General features: G+C 39.5%; 1 protein-coding gene across 1 annotated transcript in view; it reads right to left on the reverse strand.

Moving 5' to 3' along the window:
• The window catches only part of TTN (titin), a 271,518-nt gene that overhangs the window by 243,741 nt on the left and 5,567 nt on the right, over positions 1 to 22,210 (reverse strand). The window contains 19 exon segments of the mRNA XM_027590660.2: positions 136 to 341; positions 1,831 to 1,973; positions 2,890 to 3,105; positions 3,200 to 3,260; positions 3,466 to 3,724; positions 4,426 to 4,491; positions 4,739 to 5,020; positions 6,096 to 6,218; positions 6,324 to 6,617; positions 9,971 to 10,108; positions 10,598 to 10,735; positions 11,326 to 11,463; positions 12,606 to 12,737; positions 14,046 to 14,186; positions 14,858 to 15,010; positions 15,905 to 16,232; positions 20,342 to 20,586; positions 20,680 to 20,765; positions 21,258 to 21,545. Coding sequence (XP_027446461.2) covers positions 136 to 341; positions 1,831 to 1,973; positions 2,890 to 3,105; positions 3,200 to 3,260; positions 3,466 to 3,724; positions 4,426 to 4,491; positions 4,739 to 5,020; positions 6,096 to 6,218; positions 6,324 to 6,617; positions 9,971 to 10,108; positions 10,598 to 10,735; positions 11,326 to 11,463; positions 12,606 to 12,737; positions 14,046 to 14,186; positions 14,858 to 15,010; positions 15,905 to 16,232; positions 20,342 to 20,586; positions 20,680 to 20,765; positions 21,258 to 21,545 — 3,437 coding nt within the window.

The raw sequence follows: 22,210 nt of genomic DNA on the forward strand, positions 1-22,210 counted from the left end.
TGAATCTGGACCCACTACTCATAGACTAACCCTGACCCCATCCCTGGAAAATGAAAATATCAAACAAAAAGAGGGACACTGGGTGTTAAGTACAATTTATGAAATATTTTATTTGGTCATTATTATTCTACTCACCTGTTCTTCTACAAAAGTTCTGACCATTACAGTATCTTTGGCCATTTTTTTCCTAATTAAAGCCTGTTCTTTTTCATACTCTTTTTCATAATCAGAGTATAAAAATCCAGGTGCTATTTCTCCAACTTTAGGTTCCTGCACAAAGGCAGTCATTTGTGTTTGGTAAAGCATTTCTTGCTGGGACTTCATCAGTGACTCATACTCAGCTAGAAGTTAAGAACACAAGTTATTTTTTTTAAGTTTTTATTTAAATTCCAGTTAGTTAATATACAGCGTAATATTAGTTTCAAGTGTACAACAGAGTGATTCAATACTTGCGTACATCACCCAGTGCTTATCACAAGTGCCCTCCTTAATCCCCAACACCTATTTCATCCATTCCCCCCCCCCCCCCGCCGCCACCCACCTCCCTTCTGGTAACTTTCAGTTGTTTTCTATAATTAAGAGTCTATTTTTTGGTTTGTCTCCTTCTCCCTCTCTTTTTTCCCCTTTGCTTGTTTGTTTTAGGAACATAAGTTAATTTTAATGTTCTTACGAAAAAGTGTTCATGCCACTTCACTCAGACAAGCCCTACGCTAGGGAAAATTGATAACCAAAAGCTGGATTTTCCAAATTTTACTATCAAAGTGCTCAATCTATATTAGATTGAATTCCAAAACCAAATTTTCATTAACAAGTCAAAGTAGCTGCTACTATTGTAGAAGGAACTTTATATTAGTGGTCAGTTCTTCAGGATCTATCCTAGTGCTCTTCCTAATTTACTGTGTGGTTTTTGGCAATTCGTTTATCTTCCTGGGTCTTGAGTGTTTTATCTGCTAAATGAGGATAATATCCTAACTTTCTCTAAGGGGTGTTGTGCAGATCAAATGAGACAGAACATGGGCTGTCCACTGTAATGTGAACAATTAAGCAAAAGTAAATGTGACCCACAGATACATTTTGTTTGGCCTGAATGCCATTATACTTTTTGTCAAATTACTTTGAATACTGAAAATCTTGATTTCTAGGTTTTCTTTTTTTTTTTAAAGATTTATTTATTTCGGGGGGGAAGGGAGAGAGCACATGCATGTGTGTGCAAGTAGGGGGAGGGGCAGCGGGAGAGGGAGAGAACCTCAAGCACACTCCCCGTTGAGCATGAAGCCTGATTTGGGGCTCAATCCCATGACGCTGAGATTGTGACTTAAGCTGAAACCAAGAGTTAGATGCTCAACCAACTAAGCCACCCAGGCGCCCCTCCAGGTTTTCTTTAAAACATCAGAAACTCTAGGAACATTAGGCCTGACATGCGTGTGCATGGCAACAATACAGTGGGGGTGGGAAGCTACTGTACCCTTAAGGCAGGACACAGGCTCTCCAGTTTGCCACTGTCTTCATAGCCCTCACTAATATTATCTGCCTGGGTCTGGAAGGCAACTGGATTTGGAATCCCTACAGCCTCAAAATATGCCTCAAAATGAATGCACCAAATAGAAACTAGTGCTAGAACCTTGAGGTTTAGCACCAGTATGGCTTTTGAGGCCCCGCGGTCCAAAACATTTCCTATATAGCTGAGGCCAAGAGAGGGTACCGATGGAGACACAGCCAGTATCAGAACTGGGGTGTTTTTACAGGCCTTGTGACAAACACACAGTACTGCTACTTCCCTGCATTTCCCTTCCTATCATGCACATAGAAACTACTCAGAGCTGCATTTACCTTCTTCAAGCAGGGAGGCAGATGCAGAAGTCTCGCCATGCTTATTACGAATAACAATAGTGTATTCTCCAGCATCATCGGCAAAAGTCATCGAAATCACCAGTCTGCACTCCCCAGTTTGTTTGTTGTAACTCACTTTGTATCTTTATGGAAATGAACACACATAAAAATCAGTCACAAATAAACATATGTGAAGAAACTAACCCTCATGTGGATCTGTGGTATAAAATTCAATGATCTTAAACATGTGACTAAGCTCTGTGCAGGATATAAGATGGCTGAAAATTGAGGAAAGTGCATGGACATGAGTAATGAGGGTCAAACAACTTAAAATTTTCATTTTAAATAAGGTTCATATATTCTTTGAAATAAATAATAGAATACTACTAGAATCAACCATATGGAAAGGACTTTAGTGTTTGTTAGCAAATGATGAGGTCATTTGAACACTTAGGTATTCCCCTTTGTTAATTATTTTCCTCTTTGTTTCATGTGAAGATCAAATGACTAATCAAAATAATAAATTCTTTTAAATATTTCAATATTAAGCCTCTGGTATACTATATTTTTTCTTACTAAGATATAAGAACTACATTTTTTGATTTTTTGTAAGTTGCAGAAAATTCAAAGCTAAATTTTACATTCATTTACAGCCAATTCATTAGCATAGATGCTCATGTATAATTTTCTTCATCACATGACCTTATTCTTTTATCTTTTAGTGACTTAATTATTATGCATTTTTATTGAACACTGTCTTAGACGCTTTCTAGAAGAATATATGTGTGTAAAAATTCACATTTTCTCTATTTTACTAGCACTATTCATGAGTCAAACTAGAATACAGAAAAAAATATATCTTTATCCACTTTTGTCACATAGCTTTGTTTCTCAGTAAGACTTTGTGCAAAAATGTAAAAATACCTCAAAATATACTCTGAAGTTTCCATAATGAAAGAGTCTACATCAGGGGATGGTGGGGTAAGCCTATTTCTCTGTGGGCTTCATATACATATCATACAAATCACAGAGAATTCTATCCGTCAGCCATCAAAATACCTGTATCCCGTGGTAAGAGGAACACCAGATTTTTTCCAGTAGACGTGGGGCTTTGGGTTGCCGCCAACCTGACATTCGAACACAATGCTCCCACCTTCCACCAGTTTCTGGACCACCGGTTTTGTAATGAAGAAAGGAGCGGCAGGTTCTCCGGGCCCTGCTTGCTCCTCTGTGATGCCAGTATCCGTCATCACCACATCTCTGGACTCTACAAAGCTGCAAAGAGAATTCCCTTCATATTAGCTTCTGCGGTTGCAATTTGCCACTACCAAAGGGACAGAAAAAAATCAAAACTACTAGAATGTTTTACCGTTTCTCTTCTGTGGTCAATTTCTCAGTCACAGTTGTTTCCTTTTCAAACTCTTCTGATGCTAGAAGACAAGTTTCTCATTTAAGTCTCTCATTGAGTCCATTTTGTTAGTGACCTCTGCTTAGCGTGACAGCCTAGTTGACCCCCTAATGGGCCCCCAGTTCCCAAAGGGGCCATCAATGCAAGTCATGCAGAAACCGTGCTGTGGAAAGGGTCAGCTGAGGGTGACGGTGCAAACGGAAGGTAGTGGGGGCGTGGTCACCAACCTTGCACAGCTAGATAGCAGGATGTGCTGACTGTCCCAGCCTCGTTTACGGCACTGCAGGTAAATCGCCCGCTGTCTTCCGCAAAGGCTTCACGAATCATAAGACGGGCAATTCCACTCTGGAAGGTTATCTGGAAATCAATGGAACTTTCTATTTGGTAGTCTTCTCTGTACCATGTCACTTTTGGGGATGGGTATCCAGAGATGTGGCACTCCAAGGTGACAGATTCACCTTCTATAACAGTCACATTTTTTAAGCCCTGAAGAAAGAAGAAAATGGAAACACTGATAAGGTGTGCATAGTCATTAATCATCTCTATGAGTCATGACAAGCAGAGAGGTTTGAACTTGCACATTCTCATGGCCAAAAAAATTTTTTTAAAGGTAAAAGACTCTAGAAATATTAGTAAAGAGACTCCCTTGGAAATGGAATACTCCTAACTTGGAATAAATGTCAGGTGTTTCCAAGTTCGTAAGGCAGAACTGTATTAACACCATATAATGGGGCAACTCTGTACCCTCTGTTATTCTCACATATTTAAACCCTAACAGAACTGGAAGCCTCAGCAGCAAATCCTGCCACTTCAACAAAGCTTTTCCCACTACTCCCAATCAGAAGTACTCTATCTTTCCTCTGTTGAGGCGCTTTTCACCTTCTATATTATGCTTGTCACCTTTTGTATGTATGCTTTTCTCTGATACAAAGGTTAAGATATCAAAGAAGGCTGGATTGGTCTTTATATCTCTATAACTCTCCTAATAAAGCCTTATACCTCATAGAAACCCATTGAGTCTGTTGACTATGTGATTGACGGTTGCCACACAGAATTCCCCTTTTTCTTGCCAAATAGTGTATTGTCTTAAAATTAGCATTTGTGAACTCACTAAGGTCGTTTTGAGAAGCTGATCTTTGCATATATTAAAATTATCTGACCAGCTACGCATCAATTTCGTTACTCACCGAGACCAATGTTGGTGGAGTAACTGGGATTTCAACAGACGCAGGTACCTTTGCCGTTTCTGTCACCTACAAATTTTACAAAGGATGTTACAAAAAGCCCATGGAATAGGGGGCAAACTCATCAAAAACCTTAGCACATGCAAAATTACAAAAATAATTTGAGGAAAAGGAGCTCTGACGCACACTGACTCAAAAGAATTAAGTTTGAAAGGCAGGACGCCTGGCTGAGTACTCTGGTGGCACAAACTGGCCGTGCGCCTGGCCCTGCTCGATAGGAGTGGCTCAAGAAACAGCGTGTGATTCAGGGACTGACCTTGGTTTCACGCTCGTGTAGGACTTTGAAGCTTTCTTCACGGACTGTGCCACCAGTGATGCTCACCCCTACCTCCTTCTTCACTTCAATGCCAGCTTGACTCTTGTAAGTGTCTGGCGTGTCGGTGAAGGGGAACTGAGGTGAGGGGGTGGGTTCTGCTCTCACTCTAGCCTCAGCAGGCTTCACAGTAGGTGCCTTCACCGACTTGGTGATCTTCTGAGCAGAAGACGTGGTTGACAATTCTTTCTGTAATGTGGCGATAGCACTACCAGCTATCGATGCCTAAACAGAAACGGAGCAATCTGGGTCATGATTCAGAAGCACACCGCCACCAACATTCATTCAGCAGGGGGGTCTGAGTCTATGTTCTGTATGGTCTGTTTTTTAGCGCTCTCGTTATCACTCTAATGATTAATGAAAAGTCAGTTAGAGATAAGCCACTTATAAAGCTCACTGGCATTCCTGCCAGTCTGTAAAAATACATTTGAAAATATCTTTCTTAAAGAGTTGTATTTAGAGCTCCTTATTTTATGCTCTTCTCATAAAGGGATGGAGGGTCTTCTAAAGCTCAGTCATGAATTTTCACTTAACCATCCTAAAAATACCACAGCGGGAAATTCAAAATCAGGAAATTACTAAAATATTTGGTAAATTCCTAAGAACTACTTTAAAATAGCACTGTAAAGTTTCAGCCTCAAATCTGGGTGGAAGGTGAAAATGGAGACATTCAGAAAAATATTTTGAAGGCTTTCTCATTCTTTTTATTCTGTCACTGTCTATGGCTTTTTTATTTCAATAGTAATTTGGGGCTATGCCAAATATAGGTATTAAATGTGCTTTACAATTCTTTGGAGGCATTCGAGATTTGCATTCCACATCTTAGGTGTGTATAAGAAGAAGAACAGTGACTGATATGAAGGATTACTACATGCTGCCAACTTGCCCCTGATGTCAGAGCTAGGACACAAACCCAAGGCTGTGTGATTCCGCCATCCAACCCAACTACCACCCATAATACCCCTCTGCATCTTGTTATATTGAGTAAATGAACGTATGATTTTTCAATATCTGACTTTATTATTGATATACATTCATAGCCTGAAGTGTCTCACAGCATAAAGAAAACTAAACTGTGTGATAACCATCTTTTTACAAAATGTGAAACAGAGAGAAGCCTGTATGGATTTGTGTCCTCTTGGAGGCGTACGATAACCCCCTCTGCTCCCCGACATTTAGCCTGCTCGGCAAGTTTCAGAAGCCAGGCTTCAGGGGCTTCGGAGTCTGCCATGACCGGAAACATTAGGTACTTAACGCCTTTGAGCCAGACATTTCTTTGTCACGCTATGTAACTTCTTACCTCATATCCATGTTCTGTCTTAGGGACAGAAATTTTTGAAACAGTAAAGTGAGGGCTTGCTGTGCGGGGGCGTTTATCCACATGGACTAATCTTTCAGTTGCTAGATCTGTAGTTTTCTTGATCTGCAATGAAATGAGACTCAGTGACACCACGGTCCACCAGATGACCAGAGCAGTTAAGCTTGCTTTCCCATGGGTAGGGTGAAGATCCAGCAGGTACAGACCCACCTGTGATGAAATGTGCATTCCCATTTGATCAGTAGTTGTGATATGAGTCTCAGAAGGAGCCTGGATCACCCTAGGCTTGACTGCTTTAGGAACAACATGGGGTTCCGAGGCTGGACGCTGGGGATGCTCAGCTACCTTTGTGGTGGAAACGCGCTCCTTATAGCCATACTCCATAGTGGTCTGCTGAGCATAGGACTCTTCAGGGGGCCTGGGCTCCCTGGGCTCTCTGACGCGGGCCTGGTCTACTGCAGCAACGACTGTTGCTACAGCTTCTGCCTTTTTCCCAATGTCCACCTGGAGACAAGGTTTCCAGAATTAATATCAGTAACGTCAAACTCAAGCCAGGGTAGCTCCTCCAAGGACGGTCACTGAGAACAGACAAATGCCTAAAGGTGTGGTAGGTAGATGGCACCCATGTTATATGGCTCTGTTAATGCCTCCAGGAATGTGGCTCACAGATACATTTAGGAACTTAATATCTCATTGATTATTATAATGTAATGGAGAGCTAGATACATTCTATACATACCTGCTTAATTAGACTAGACCTTAAATCACACACACACACACCACATGGGACAACACAGTACCTATATAAAACAGGAAGGAGATTTTGAGTTTTTCTAGGATTCTGTCTGAGGCAGTTAATTAACACTTGGGAAATCAGAACTCTGGGGTGGTTATCTTCATTGATTATTTTTATTATTCTGTCCATCATTTAGTCTAATATTGCTGCAATGACAGCGATGATAAAAAATGCACTCAAACCCCTCCTGGACCCATCGAGAAAAATCAGCTGCTACAGAGTTGTATGGTTGCATGCAAATATGAGATAATGTGAAAGCTCATGAAACAATAGTGAGCATATTAATTTTCTTATGATTCCCTAGGGATAAGAATTTTTAATCTATTAGAAAATATCTTTCTTAAATGTGAATGAAGAGATTCTGATTAAAATGAAAGTGTTAATAATATTTGGATTCAAGAGAACCTTTCGCAGTGAAGTTCAATTTACTTTCATTATTACTGGGAGGTAAAGCGAAGAAAAAACCAGAAATGTTGTTTTCTCATTTCCATGAATCTGATTAACATAAATGAAAACACAGTCTGCAAAGGTGTTTCTCTTTTAAAGAAAGCAAACTAGCTACATGATGTGGCTTACAAATTACGAGTCTATGCAATACTTGGAAATAGCATATCGGTGTCCATCAGTGCTCTTTAAAAATAATGCTGGAATATTTTATTAATGTCCAGTTTTCTTTTCTGCTGCTGTGAATGAAATCTAGATCACATCTGAAAGGTCCTTCAAGGATGCTACCTATATATCTGTTAAAATTGTTCTCAGAATCATTTAAGATACAAATAAGGGCTTTTTTCTGAGATGAAATTAGGCCTTTAGTGATCATGGGCTTCATTCAGTGCTTCTTTCCAGTAAGCCACAAACAATCTGATCTTCCTTGAAGGATTGCAAATGCCGATTTCACTTTACCATTGCATCATAGGAGAAACTGTAAAATATACGCGAGGGTTAGGTGACTTAAGTTTGTTCATCTGTTCTTTTTTAAAATATATAGGCCATTAGTTGATTTGAATTTTATAGATATTTTAAAATGTTATGCATCTTTGACAGATAACACAAATATATATATTTACCATATATTATACATATTTAATGTAGGCCAAAGATTCAAATGAGATATGATGTAAATGCAATCATTCTACAAGCAAAGTAATATGTATTAAGTATACATACACTTTTAATACATATGTAAAGGCTGATATACCATTCTCTCTCTCTACATATAAATATGTTTATATATATGTATGTGTGTGTACTTAACATATATTACACTTTGCTTGTAGAGTGGTTACATTACATTATATCTCATTTGAATCTTTCAACTGTAGTCTGTACGATAATCAGGTTTTATTTATTTTAACGAGAAAACTTAGGCTCAAAGAAATTATTTGCCAACTGACATGTACAAATATATATTATTTAAAACTTATGCAAAGGAAAAGAATCTTAATTATGGGTAGGATATTTCAAATTGGAGAAGCATCTATGTATTTTTTCCTGAGTTATTATATATCGAGTTCATAGACATATGCTGTTTGATGGACAACCACAGGTGTGTCCTCTTTGCTGGTACCATTTTGCTTTCTTAGTGGACTCACATCTCTCATAGTTTTTGAACCTAGATCAACAGGAAGAAGATTTGGAGCAGGAGACCCCAATTCAGACAAGTTAAATGCTGAAAATTAACTTAGGAGATGCAAAAAAAGTGTTACTTAATCTGGCTTTTCACAACAAGAAATGCTAACTGTTGCACCGGAAGAGCTGAATGGGGTCTAATCGTCTCTAATGCTTGGTGATCGCTTCAGCAATTACATGGAACACTAGAGCACAATGACTGATGTGAGATGAAAAGTTATGGGTGCTGATGATGAAATGGGATGAAGCAGTGCTTTTCACCTCCACAGCATCAGTTTTCATCTCCTCACGGAAAAGATGGATCTCTTCTTGCTTAATAGCAAATCCTTCTCTAGTCCTTGGCAGTGTGGCTGGTTCAGTAGATTTTGCAGTGGTAACTACTACTTTGGGTATAGGTATTTTCTCAGTTTCCATTCTTAGCTAATTTTTAACAACAAAAATAAGAAGTCAAATTGATGTGATTCAGAACAAACAACAGCAATTTAAATATAATCACTGATGAAGTATGTTACATATTGGAATTGCTGTCACCAATGAGATTTCTGAAAGGCTGATGTGCCATTCAATATGAGACTTGGGTAAAGGTTTAGAAAGTTGATCTTAAATCATGCCTTAGGTGTAGAGATAGAAAACAATGCCTAAAGATGTAGAGATAGAAAACAACATTGAGAGAAATACAGACAGGACTCAGCCATGATACTAAAGAAATTTAGTTGATAATTTCCAAATACTATATTGACAATAAGGAATAAAATTAGGTAAATAGCTTATTTGGGGTAAATGACAGAGTCACGGTAAGTTGGTTAATTCATGGAGATTTCATAACTACATAACTACATAACTACAATAGATGCTACAAATAAACTTCTTCATGGCTTATGTGTATTTTGGTTGGGTGATTCCTTCTCTAGATTTTAATATTGCATCTTGTTTAGCTTTAGCAGGAGTTAGTATGGTAGGCACTATAATTTTCTCATCTGGTATTTATATTTACAGAAAGAACAAAAGTTAAACTTTCACTTGAAAAAATTATGGGTATCTTCCTGAAATAAGTCCATACTTTACAATGTAAGCTACTGAATTTATGACCCTCAAAACATACATCTTCACGACAGTAAGATTCATCATTTACTTATACTTTTTTCTTTAATGTTCATGAAATATCTTAAAATCAGCCTGCATGCAATTTCAGTCACCAACTTCCAGAGAACTTCTAGATGTTAATAATAAAAAATGGAAAATAGTAGTGAAGAAATCAGTGGAGAGAGGAATATGTAGTAATATTAACAATAATAATTTGGTTTTTTAGTTTCTAATCATTTAATCATCTAAAAAATAAATAGGTTAATAGTGTCTCATACATAAGAAATTCTGAGATTGGGATTAATGGATTATAAAAGAGGGATTGCACACTTGGAATAGCAAGCATCACCTTTTCATGAGTAACTTGGATTTGTTCTTGTCTAGTAGCCATTCCTTCTCTAGTTCTCAGTATTGTTTCTTGTTCTTGGGCTTTAGCAGTAGCAACTGCTACTGTAGACAAGGCAGTTTTCTCAGCTTCCTTTCTCATCTGATTGTTACAGTAAAATCAAAGTTGAAATTGCACAGGGCTTTAGACACACATGGTATGAACACCGCCCCCTGCCCCGTGCCTGGTGGGGATGCAGGATGAAGTTATTCAGGGTTAACTACACAAAAGAAGTTCCTTAACATTATTTGCATATACTGACTGGGAATCACAAAACTTAGAAATGTTAACTAAAAAAAAAACAAAATCTCCAGACGATCCCATATATTGCTTTTTAAAAATCAGGCTAAAAACGCTCATCTTCATGCAAAGAATAATGGGGGATAAAATGAATTACACATGTTACAGATGGATGAAAATCAAATGTGCAGATAAAATTAATGGTAAGCAGTCACACAGTCCTCATTTTACTTTTAGTCTGGGATTCAAAAAGGAAAATACAGACTAATAATTCATAGCACATCATAGTTAACGGTTTGCTAGAAATTAGTTTAAGGATGAACATTTCCCATCTCAAAGATGTGTATTCACCTTTTCCTGAGTTATTTGAACTTGTTCTCTTTTGGTAGTGATGCCTTCTCTAGTTCTTGATACTAAATCTTGTTCTTTGACTTTGGGCGTGGCAACTATGACTTTAGGTACCACTGTTTTCCTAGTTTCTTTCATTGTCTGGTCATATGATAAAAAGAAAGGTGAGAAAATGGTCATTAAATTTCATACAGCCTCTAATAAAGGAAACTTAAGTCAAATCCAAGAAAGGAAGCAAATTTCTTCCTGTTCGCGGACACTTCCATCACACTTAAACCTATCACATGTTGCCTGGATCGTCTGTACTGCTTCATTGCTAACAGTATCAAAGTAAGTGCAGTCGAAAAGAAAAAAACGTGATCAGCAATAAAAGAAAAAAGGATGCATTTCTGATTCTCACATTCTTCTTATAATCCATGGGAAATCCCAGTACAGCCATAATTAACACATACTTTTGCATTTTATCAAGTGACTTGAAAACTGGAAGATATTAAAGTGAACTATAGGGTCATGTTAGTAACAATCCAAAGAAAGTTTGAAAGTTAGGAATGAAAAGTGGCAGTGAAAGCTGGAGAGGTGGCAAAGGGTTTGTGAGAGATGTTGAGGGAGTTTTCTATTCGAGTTATAAAAAGACGAGGTGAAAAACTGTTGAGTAAGACCCATGATGAACACGTAGGCAGCTTGGAAATGACATGACAAGAGTGAATTGCACACCGGCAGGGAGTCATCACCTTTTCCTGAGTTATGTGCCTTTGATCATGGAGTGTGGCAATTTCTTCTTGAGCTCCCCGGATTGTTTCTAGCTTTGTGGACTCTGCCATGGCAGCTACCACCACGGATGCAGTGGTTGTCAGAGCTGTCTGTCTTATCTGATTTTCAGAGTAAAATAAAGGTTTGAGGTTCAAAAGAAATGGCAAGATACCCTTGCAATATCCAGAAGAATACAAAATGTTTAGCAGTAAGAGAGAAAGTACCACATTTCCATTTTAAGGGCCAACACAACGTTTAAAACACAGACTTTCGTTTTCCTGAGGAATAGGCTTCATTTCTACCCACTTGCTCCTTTGCAAATTGTCCTAGAAACTGAAAAGATCTCATCTTTGAGACATGTTGACACATGAGGACCCAGTGAGTGGCCACCGGCGAATGGCTGGAAAACTAGTCAGGCTGAACTTGCCAGTAACTGGCATTGCAATGGCAACAGGGAGCTCTACGCCCTTGATCATGCCAAGTAGGGGATGTGGGCATTCAAAGTCTCTCCCTCCCTCTAAGGAGAGGGAAATTCATTCAATAGCCTGTGGCCAGCCTTCAAAGAGAATAGAGTGTTCTCAGCTAGGCCTTTTAAAAAAGAGCTCTGGGATCAGCAAAGAACAGGCGATCAAGATTGGTGAGGGGAGGCACCCTCCTGAACAGGAAAGAGTTAAAAATAGATGCTTCTTTCCTGACACCTTAAGGCTGGATGTCACACACAGAAGAGAAGTGGATTTTGGTGACACTGAGGTTGTTTGCACATGGCTCTGTGGCACAAAAGCAGCAAACACTTCTAGGTCCCTGTTTGTCAATCACAAATTAGGACATTTTCTTGAAGAAGGACCAGTGTTTCCTGATGTCCAGCATTTCCTCACTTTCCCTTGATATTTACTTGGAGTGTTCACGGCTGGCGTGCACATGTGTGCATGCATAGATAGGTCTTACAACCGAAGTGACTGAGGGCTGAGGCTACACGTGAGAAAACTCGACTGGGGTGATATCCGTCTTCCATTTAAATGCGCTCTAGAAATGTCATAGATGTGCTCCCAAATGGTTCTCATAGACAATCTCCCCAAAACTGATGAATTGAGTGAAAAGTTGTGTAATGAAAACAGAATCTCCATCATGAAAGAGTTTCAGAGAAACAACAAAAATACAAACAAAAGACTCCTCCATTTGGAGGTTTTGGTAATAGGGTACAAGCTCACCAGAGTGTGTTACGTGTCAACGAACTACCACATATTCACAAAATCCGACTTACCGTTTCTTGAGTTACTTGTTTTTGTTCTTGTTTTGTAGTAATTTGTCCAGTAACTCTAGTTTCTTGCTCTTTGGCTTTAGTTGTGGAAATTATTACCTTTGGTACAAATGTTTTTTCAGTTTCTTTTCTTATCTGAAATCAATGATAAAAACAAACTCTTATTGTCTCCTGATCTCTAACGGAAGTGACATAATGTTCATTAAATATAAACAATATACCAAACAAACTTCTTTCTTTCTTTGAAGAAAGAAGTACAATCCTCTTTTTCTGGAGATATCACTAAATAAATCTTCTCATTTTCCTTAATAGGACCATGCTCTTTCTCTGTCTAAACCATAATTTATGCTGCTCATGGAAAAAAAAAAAGTTGGGTTCAATACCATTTAATTGAATTGGAGAATTGCCATCTTCTTTGAAAAGACTTCCAATTTCCATAAATGGATATATGGGCAATACTATTCTATGCCACTTCTGTCATCTAAAGGTGTTCTTAGAGAATTGGATATTGGAATGGAAGGCCTTAGAAGTAATTTGACCCTTTAGTTTTATATACGAGAAATCAAGTATGGACAATTTACAATCTACGTTTATATGAAATTTTTGCTTTGGAAATTTTCCTAATTATGATTGCTTGGAATATCCAGACTTACTTTTCTGAGAAGTTATGGGGAGAAAAGTTTTGTACACATCCCAGGCAAAATGTTTTCCCAATCCCTAACCCTCTGAAGGAGGCTGTTCGGATCTGGATGCCTAAGGTATGTGGAGGGGGAAGGGGGAAGAGGAAGGGGAGTTTTCCCCATTTGCCTCTTTCCTCTTTTCCAGTCTCAGACACCATCCCTGACATTACAGATCTCAGGGTTTAAAGACTTGAAAGTTCATCTTCTCAAATCCCCCAGCTGACAACTGGCTCCCCTGGCCAAAAGCCCTACCAAATGGCCCTAAGCTAGTTTATTCCTGAATGCCTCCGATCACGACTGTCCTTTCCCCTTTTTTTTGGTCATTTGACCTACAAAACCCATGCTGTCCGTTCCACTTCAAATCCATATTCCCAGGTTCTAAGAGGTCAAGAAGCAGTTGCCAAGCTCTTTTTCAAAGCAATATGTGCTTAGTGTCCTTCTCTGTTCCTTCCTCAACATCTACTCTTCCTGGTTTGACCTCGCTCTAGGCACATATTTAGTCAGTGCACCTCCAGAGCAACAGAGATGGAACCCCTCGTTTGTATTCAAAGAAGTTCCTTTTGTCTACATAAGTGAAACATTTGGGGACTCGAAGGGACCTTGGAATCCGGTACCCAGGGATACACAGATACAAGGGGATTTTAATAGTGTGATAACAACTATGTTGCCCAAGAAACAAAACCCTTCATGGTATACATTATTATGTGTGCTGACACAGGGAACGACAACAATAATTTCACATCAAAACCCATTTTTTTTTCACCTGTTCATGAGTTACGTGCACCTGCTCTTGTTTTGTTGTAATTACTTCTCTGGTTCTTGATTTTAATTCTTGTTCCTTGGCTTTATCGGCAGCTACTACTACCTTAGTTACAGCCATCTTCTTCTCTGCCTCTTTTTTAATCTGAATTTCAGAGGGGAAAGGAAGGAAGTAGTTTCATGCACCTTATATAGAAATTCCAATAATAAATCAGGACGCAGACAGAAACGTCACACAAGAGAGGATAAGGGGGAAAGCTGGAGTGATTTTAAGCTATAAAAGAAATCTATTCAAATATGAGGTGGGAAATTATACTGGATTTATAACACTTTTCAGCCGTGAATCAAGTGTCACATTTGTTTTGAGGAAAGTAAAAGCAAAGGTCTTTGGGGGAAGCTTGGAGAAAGGTAACGTCTGCCCTGCAATAATGGTCCTCCCCCCCCACCGCCCCCAGCTCTTGGAGCAACCGAGCTCTGGACTGACTGATCTGGAACCACAGCAATGGATGCACATGCACACTCCTCATTTAGCCTGCTTTCCTGGCCACCCTTTGCCTATCTCGACCCAGGACCATGTTGATACTTGAATTCCTTCTCTGACCTCCTGTACCAAATTTTGGTAGTTCATTTTTGTCTACCTGCCTGACATGGACCAGGAGCTTTAGGTACTTATATCTTGAATACCCTTGGTATCTCAGGCCATCTTTTGCAAGTCTGGGTCACACTGGGCTCGGTGCCGTGCTCCACGTGCTTGAAGCACTGGTTTGCCATGGGAACTCTGCACACCCAGCTCACTCTGGCCAGCTGCGTGCCTACCTGTTCTTGAGCAGGTTGGATATGCATAGCAGTCGTGGTTGTCCTCTGAGCAGTCTGCTCTACAGCGCCGATGACTGGTTCTCTCACTCTGGCCATATCAACAGCAGCAACAACGGTCGCAACAGCGGCACTTTTGTCCGTTTCTTGTCTTGCCTGGATCAGAAATGACCAAGGCCATTTTCAAAATGACATGCCCAGCAGACAATACGGAAGTTCAATGGAAATGAGCTGCCTCTTATCATATGGTTTCACTTACTTGTGGAACATAAGGAAAAGCAGGAGGACATTAGAAGGAAGGGAAGAATGAAGGGGGGGAAATCAGAGGGGGAGACGAACCATGACAGATGATGGACTCTGAGAAACAAACTGAGGGTTCTAGAGGGGAGGGGCATGGGGGGACGGGTTAGCCTGGGGATGGGTATTAAAGAGGGCACGTACTGCATGGAGCACTGGGTGTTATACGCAAACAATGAATCATGGATCACTACATCAAAAACTAATGATCTACTGTATGGTGACCAACATAACATAATAAAATAAATTATATAAAAAAAAGGAAATGAGCTGCCTCCAGTAAAATGTACGTGGGATAAGTGTGTCATTGCCGAGAGAGGGCATGAATTGTTAAAACCTGTCTTTTCTGAAAACCTCACAGAATAGAGCCTTTATCCCAATTAAAAATGATTTTCCAGGGGCGCCTGGGTGGCTCAGTCATTAAGCGTCTGCCTTCCGCTCAGGTCATGGTCCCAGGGTCCTGGGATCGAGCCCCGCATCTAAGTTTCCCTGCTCAGCGGGAAGCCTGCTTCTCCCTCTCCCACTTCCCCTGCTTGTGTTCCCTCTTTCACTGTCAAATAAATAAATAAAATCTTTTTAAAAAAATGACTTTCCAAAGCATGAGTCAAATTTGACCTTCAGTTTCTGTTATGTCGTTCTGTTCATATGCAATTCCCCTCCAAGCCCCATGAGATGGAGTTTCATGGCAGGGTGCTGGCTGGAGATACCAGCGTGGAAAGGAAGACAAAGCAGGACCGCCCTGTCCCGACCTACCTCGGTGGCCCCAGCAGCCCCAGCCCCCGCTGCGAAGGCAGCACCAGCCGACAGGCTGGCGGCGGCGCCCTCTCCTCCGCTGACGGTCACTTGCTCCTGGATCCCGTATCGCCCTTCCCATCTCTCCTCTGTCCTGATCTGGGTGGCGCTCGTCACCGTGGTTTCTCTCATCTCAGCCTCAGATGAGGACACATAGCCCTCTTGCTTCCAAGGCGGAGGCACTTCGGGGCTGGGGGCCACGCCAGGGGTCTGGGTCTTCCGGGCGAGTAAAGGAGACCTAACGGATCTGATGGGGGATGTGGAGATCCTCCCCGCTGGAGACACGGATCTGAAAACCAGAGGGCAGAGGTCAGGAACGGCAAGACCCAGAACTCCTCTCCGGGTCACTGGATCTGAATAATGGAAGGAAAATCTGGAAGTGCTTAAGGCCGAGTTTTTTCAAAATGTGTTCCCCAATAACCTATTCAGAGGCAAATAATGTACTTGATTGAAAGTAATTTGTTTTTAAATCTTGGTAAGCCCCAATCTTATCTGCTGTAACTCGGTAAGAGAATCAGTCTGAATTCTAAGCTAAAGAATGTTGTGCCCTGCCCCACCTTCTCACCATTTAAAAAAGTCAAGACAGCAGAAGGTCTTCAAATACAGCAAAAGAAAGGACATGGTGACTACAGTAATCAGAGCTCTAAATTTCTCTGTTCTCCCAACGGGGGAGGGTATGTCAGGTGTCGAACAAAGAAAAATTTCTATAACCAAAATGTTTGTGCAGTTCTGGGCTAAAGAAGTCTGGCCTCTTTTCTTTCCCTATAGACTTTTTGCAGCTTTCACCTATGCCCACAGGCCTTGAGAACCTCCAGGCTAGGCGGAAGCTTTCTTGGGACTCTTCTTGCAGAGCTTTTTTGGGTATGGGCTGTGCAATGGTCAGTGTTGTGAACTGCTCTTTTTAATTTTCTCTGTGTTTACCCTCACTCTCAATGTGTTGTACTCTGGACTTTTTAATATCCATATAGTTACTATGGTAACTGGCTATTTAGAAATCCAAGGGTTCCACAGTTTTTCTATTAAATTGATAAAGTGCTTCTTCTAAAATAATTTTCATTGCTTTTTGTGTATATCCCAAGTGGAACAGCATCATTTGAAGAATCTAGGTGCTAACTCCTGACATTTATGGCCAAAAAATACAGTCCCTGATCTACACCAATAATTCTGGGGGTTGGCCAACTATTTTAAGATAACAGTTTTCATAATTTAATTTTTGATCAATTCTTAATCAACTTTTCCCTCTAGATGGCAGTATTGCCTCATCATTGACGGTAACTACTGCCTACAGGAAAATATTTATAAATTTACTCTGGCGGGCGCCTGGGTGGCTCAGTTGGTTAAGCGACTGCCTTCAGCTCAGGCCATGATCCTGGAGTCCTGGGATCGGGTCCCGCATCGGGCTCCCTGCTCGGCAGGGAGTCTGCTTCTCCCTCTGATCCTCCTCCCTCTCATGCTCTCTGTCTCTCATTCTTTCTCTCTCAAATAAATAAATAAAATCTTAAAAAAAAAGGTTTAAAAAAATAAATTTACTCTGGCATTAACTTACACTGATCATAAATGAAACGACTCTTCTAATTAAGGTTCAAGGCACCGTTGGTATCTGCTCTAAGTGACAGAGTAACTTAATAGTACACTACAATATTAACCAGTTCCATGAAGAAATGTTTAGTCCTTTTCTTGAAGAACGGCTTTTTGGTGAAAATCAATTTACATTTTATACATGAAGTCGTAATCAAGTAAAGGGAAATCTAGGGGAACATGTCTCTATTTTAAAAGCGACTGCCTTAGAAATATAACAAAGACATCTAACACTGTTCTAAATGGAGGGTCTACACTAACTGAAGAAAAGCAAAGTGACATGTACTTCCAAGTTTCAACCTGTGCCTCCCTCTTGCTCTTCATCATAAAGTGAGTTTATTTCAAAAGGAGTTAAAGACATGATTAGCATGACATGAGTGATTAGCAGCAGGCTGCAGGTAAGCCCATAACTGTGAAAAATCAATGTAATTTGAGTCATTATAGGAAAGTGCTTATTTTTGCTTACAATAAAACATAATCACCTGGTCAAAGCCAGATACATGTACCTTATTCAACAAAATATGTTTGCCTTACTCTACGACAAAAATCAAGATTAAACCATTAGACATTTTAGGAAGTATTCTATCTTGGATAGCCATTATTTTCTCTATAAATTGCTATTTTTATTTCTTATTTTAAAGTAAATTTCAGGGACTGAGTAATGGGGAGTGTTATTAATGAACTACCAGGGCTGCTAAAGACAGTCAAAACGCTCCACAGAATCAGGGAGGCTCTGTAATTTTAAATGACCCTTAGGCTTGGATTAAAAATACAGTGAGGTTGTTATCGCCCCCAGAAATCACATTTGGCCTGTCTTGTGATTTCATGGTGTGCAAACTTGGAGCTAGCCTGGGACAGAACACTATTTATTTGATAGCTAGACATGTTTTTAAAACTGAGTTTTTGGTTCAAGTCTTCCTTCATATTAGTGTTTGCAAGTACCTTTAATTCTCATAGTGGCCAATATAATAAAAGTTGGAAAATATCTAGCATTTTTCATATATTTATCGGACTTCTGCATCACCTCTTGTGTGAAATGCTTGTCTTCTGTTCACTTTTTTTCCATTTGTGTTGCTTATTTTTTCCTTTAAACATTAATTTGTAGAAGCTTTTTAATATATTTGCTACTTAGTTCGTTGTCACAACTGTTGCAAACATTTCCCCCCCCCCCCGATCTACTGTTTGCACTTTGCTTCTTTGAGGGGTCTTATTGAGCATCAACGTATACAGTCGTGTACATTATGCAAGGTTTTGAGGCTTCTACCATACATATTGTAGCCACTGTATACTTGATATAATGCTTTCAAGGCAGAAACAATGAAATATCTTGAGGAAGAGACACTTCTAAAATATTTTCACAAATGCACTGTTTGGTTTAGCAATGACCTAATTTTTGCCATACATACGTTTTATTTTAATGTAGTTGAATCTCCAAATCTATTTTTAAAAGCTCTCCCTCACAAATGTTTTCCCAAACAGTCTCATATATTTTTTTTTAGTTTTTATTTTTTAATTTAGCTTTTGTAGTCAGGCTGAAATTTATTTTGTAAATGGTGTGAGCTAGAGGTTTATATTTGTTTTCTTCCAAAAGGATAGCTATTGGGCCAGCATTCTTTATCGAGTAAAATATCCTTTCTCCCACTGAACTGAAAGGTCACTTTGATTAAAAATGGAATCTACTGGATACTTGAATTTATTTCTAGATGCTCTGTTCTGCTTCTCTGATGTATTTTCTATTCACTTACCAATACCACAGTATTTTGATTTCAGTAGCTTAAGTAAACTTGACTATTTTTAGGCCAACTATCTGCTTATTATTCTCCTTTTAAAATTTTTCTTGGCAGGGGAACTCTCTCTACACTAAAACAATGGTATAAATTGATCAGGAAACATTTTCTTGTTTACCCCAAATTTTGGACATTTTTTTCAGTTCATCATATTAAAAACCTCAGCAGGTTAAGCCAAGTTCCAAAGTTTCAAATTTGTTATGGATAATCTACACTTGTTTACAGAATTTCTGAGCCCTGATGATACATGCTTACTTTCTGAAATACCTCCGTATTAACTAAGCATAGAAACCCATCTTATTTTCTGTGGAAAATGACATAAGCAAATGCAAAATATTTAGAAGGTTTTACTTCTTATCAGAAAATAATTATACAAATGTTCTTATGCTCCATATACAAAGTACCTTCAACTAATTATCTCACTGAATCCTCACAACACTCCTTGAGATCATTCTTATTGTGATTTTCTTTAATGTACAAATGGTATGACTAAGACCCTAAGCAAATTATTTAACCTCTAGCTCCACTCACCTATCCATAAAATTAGGAATGATAATTCTTAGAGGTTGCTGTGAATATTTAAGGAGATAATATACATACAATGCCAATCAAATGTCTGATAGAGAGAAAGTGGCCAATATATAACAGCAACTATTTCACTGTTACAATTATTTCCCTAAGTCACACTGTTAGCAAACGGTCAGGCTGATTGAACATAGGGCTTCCAACCCTACATTCTATGCTCTTTTTATTTCTCAGCTTTCTCTTGGCTTTTAATGCAGATGTTTCTTAAATGGAATACAAATAGGAATTCAGAAGTAGAGTTTATAAAGTCGTCCAGTTTAGCTGTGGACGGTGAAGATTTGTGACAGTGAGGATTCAGGACCTTTCAGCTTACCTCCTTTCTCACATGCTACATTTTTTATTGCTTCCTTCTATTTCTCTTCCTTCTTTGTCTTCTTATTTCTCATCTTATTGGATGAAACCTAATTCAAAAATGCACAATGACTTGCTCTACTTTAAAAGGCTTTACCTGACGGGAGACGGGGTTGGTGCCCGCACATGTCTGACCGGGGAAGGGGAGTGTCTTATCGGCGACGGGGACTGCTGTCGAGGCAACTGCGCTTTGGCAGCAATGGATGGTGGTGTGGGAGACCTGGACTTGGGCTTAGGAGGTATCCTGGGAGGTGTTTTATGGGGCAGCTGTTGCCCAGCGGCACCATCTATGACCATTTCAACTGTTGCAATTGATCTGGCATCAAAGTGGGCTTCAATCTTCTGTAAAAGATGAAAACAAAGCCCATGTTGAGGGGGAACAGTTGGCGAAGCAACAATCTGAAAGGTCTGAAAACCAACAGTATAGAAAAATACCTTTTCAATTCGGGTTTGTCTTGTTTCTGAAATCTGAGCAGTCGAAACAATTGTCTTTGTCTTTTTAGCGGGTACTACTTCTTCACCTGTGGAAAGGGAAGGACAGCTATTTAGGAGGAGGCATGGTGACCCATTTCTAAAGAGATGATGTTAATTCTGACTACAGAGTCAAGAAAATTTTCTAGATGTCTCAATGGAGGAAAATGCAGGAAGTTTTGGATTTTGTATGAATATAAATTAGGTTTTAAAATAGAATACGTTTGTTATTAGATAAGAATTTACTTAGAACCATTTTTTTAAAATTCATTATTGGTCAATAATTTGAAAACAGATGACTTAATTGAAATGCTTTCTAGTTTCTACTGGGCTTAGTAAGCACAGAGTGCGTCAGTGATTCTGAGCTCCTAGTTGGAATCTCAGAGACTTTTCTTTTCATGGGTGTTGAAAAGCCAGCTTTGGTTTCAGCTCGCAGCATCCCTGAGGCCTCCAAGGGGAGATGGGAGGACCTCCGGCCCCACTTCGGCCTCCATCAGTAAGTACTCTCTCCTTCTCCCAGTTTCTCCATCTCCAGCACATACCTTGAACCAGCAATTCGGCAGTCGAAGTAGCTCTTCCAACGCTATTGGTGGCATTTACTGAATAGGTCCCGGAGTCTTCAGGGTATGCTTCCGCAATCAGTAAGCTGTAGAGGTCGCCTTCTTGTGAAATTTGAAAATCAAGGGAGCTCTGGATTTCTGCTCCATCCCGATAGAACTTCACCACAGGTGTAGGGATTCCGGTCACTCTCACTTGGAGTCGTACTTGGCTTCCTTGTCTCACGGTCATGCTCTGCAGTCGTTGAACAAAGTTGGGTGGCGCTGTCTCTGCTGCAGGGGGAAGCGAGGAAAATCAGGACCACTAGCCAGGGTAATCCAGACAGGTTATTTTTAAACAATCATAGCTCCATTTCCAAAACAAGGCAGTGACTCCCTGAACGAAACACCCTTGACTGTCCTTGAGCCTAGTTCACGCACAGGATAGCAAGAAAGGAGCCAGAAGATGGCAGAAGGTAATCCTGCCACCATATTTTATTTTTATTTGCTCTTTTTGTTTAGGAGCTGTAAGCCACCGCTCTTCCTTCCTTTTTTTTTTTTTTTTTTAAAAAAAAAGCTTCCATATTGTTATAACATTTTTAGAGAATCTTTCAGACACTTCCTCCCAGCCTCACATCTAGCACTATCTTAACCTGTTAAAGTAATTTTGCATATTTCAGTAAATTGCATTAAAATGAATTCTGATGGTTGGTTTGATAAGTGTATCTGTGACTTACAGAATCACCAACTCTTAACTTATGTTAAAAATATCCTAAATTGTCTCCAAATTGATCAGTATTCAAATAACCCAAATATTTACTTGCATTTAAATGTTATTCCAAATAGTGACATGATTTAATGTTAGTTATGCTACAGAAAGGGGATTTTTTTTTTTGGTCCATTATGTTGAAAGAACATTTTTAGAAATGTGAAGAGAGAATGGGATCAATTTTAACATG

Source organism: Zalophus californianus, chromosome 3, assembly GCF_009762305.2.
Source record: "Zalophus californianus isolate mZalCal1 chromosome 3, mZalCal1.pri.v2, whole genome shotgun sequence".
Classification (NCBI taxonomy): domain Eukaryota; kingdom Metazoa; phylum Chordata; class Mammalia; order Carnivora; family Otariidae; genus Zalophus; species Zalophus californianus.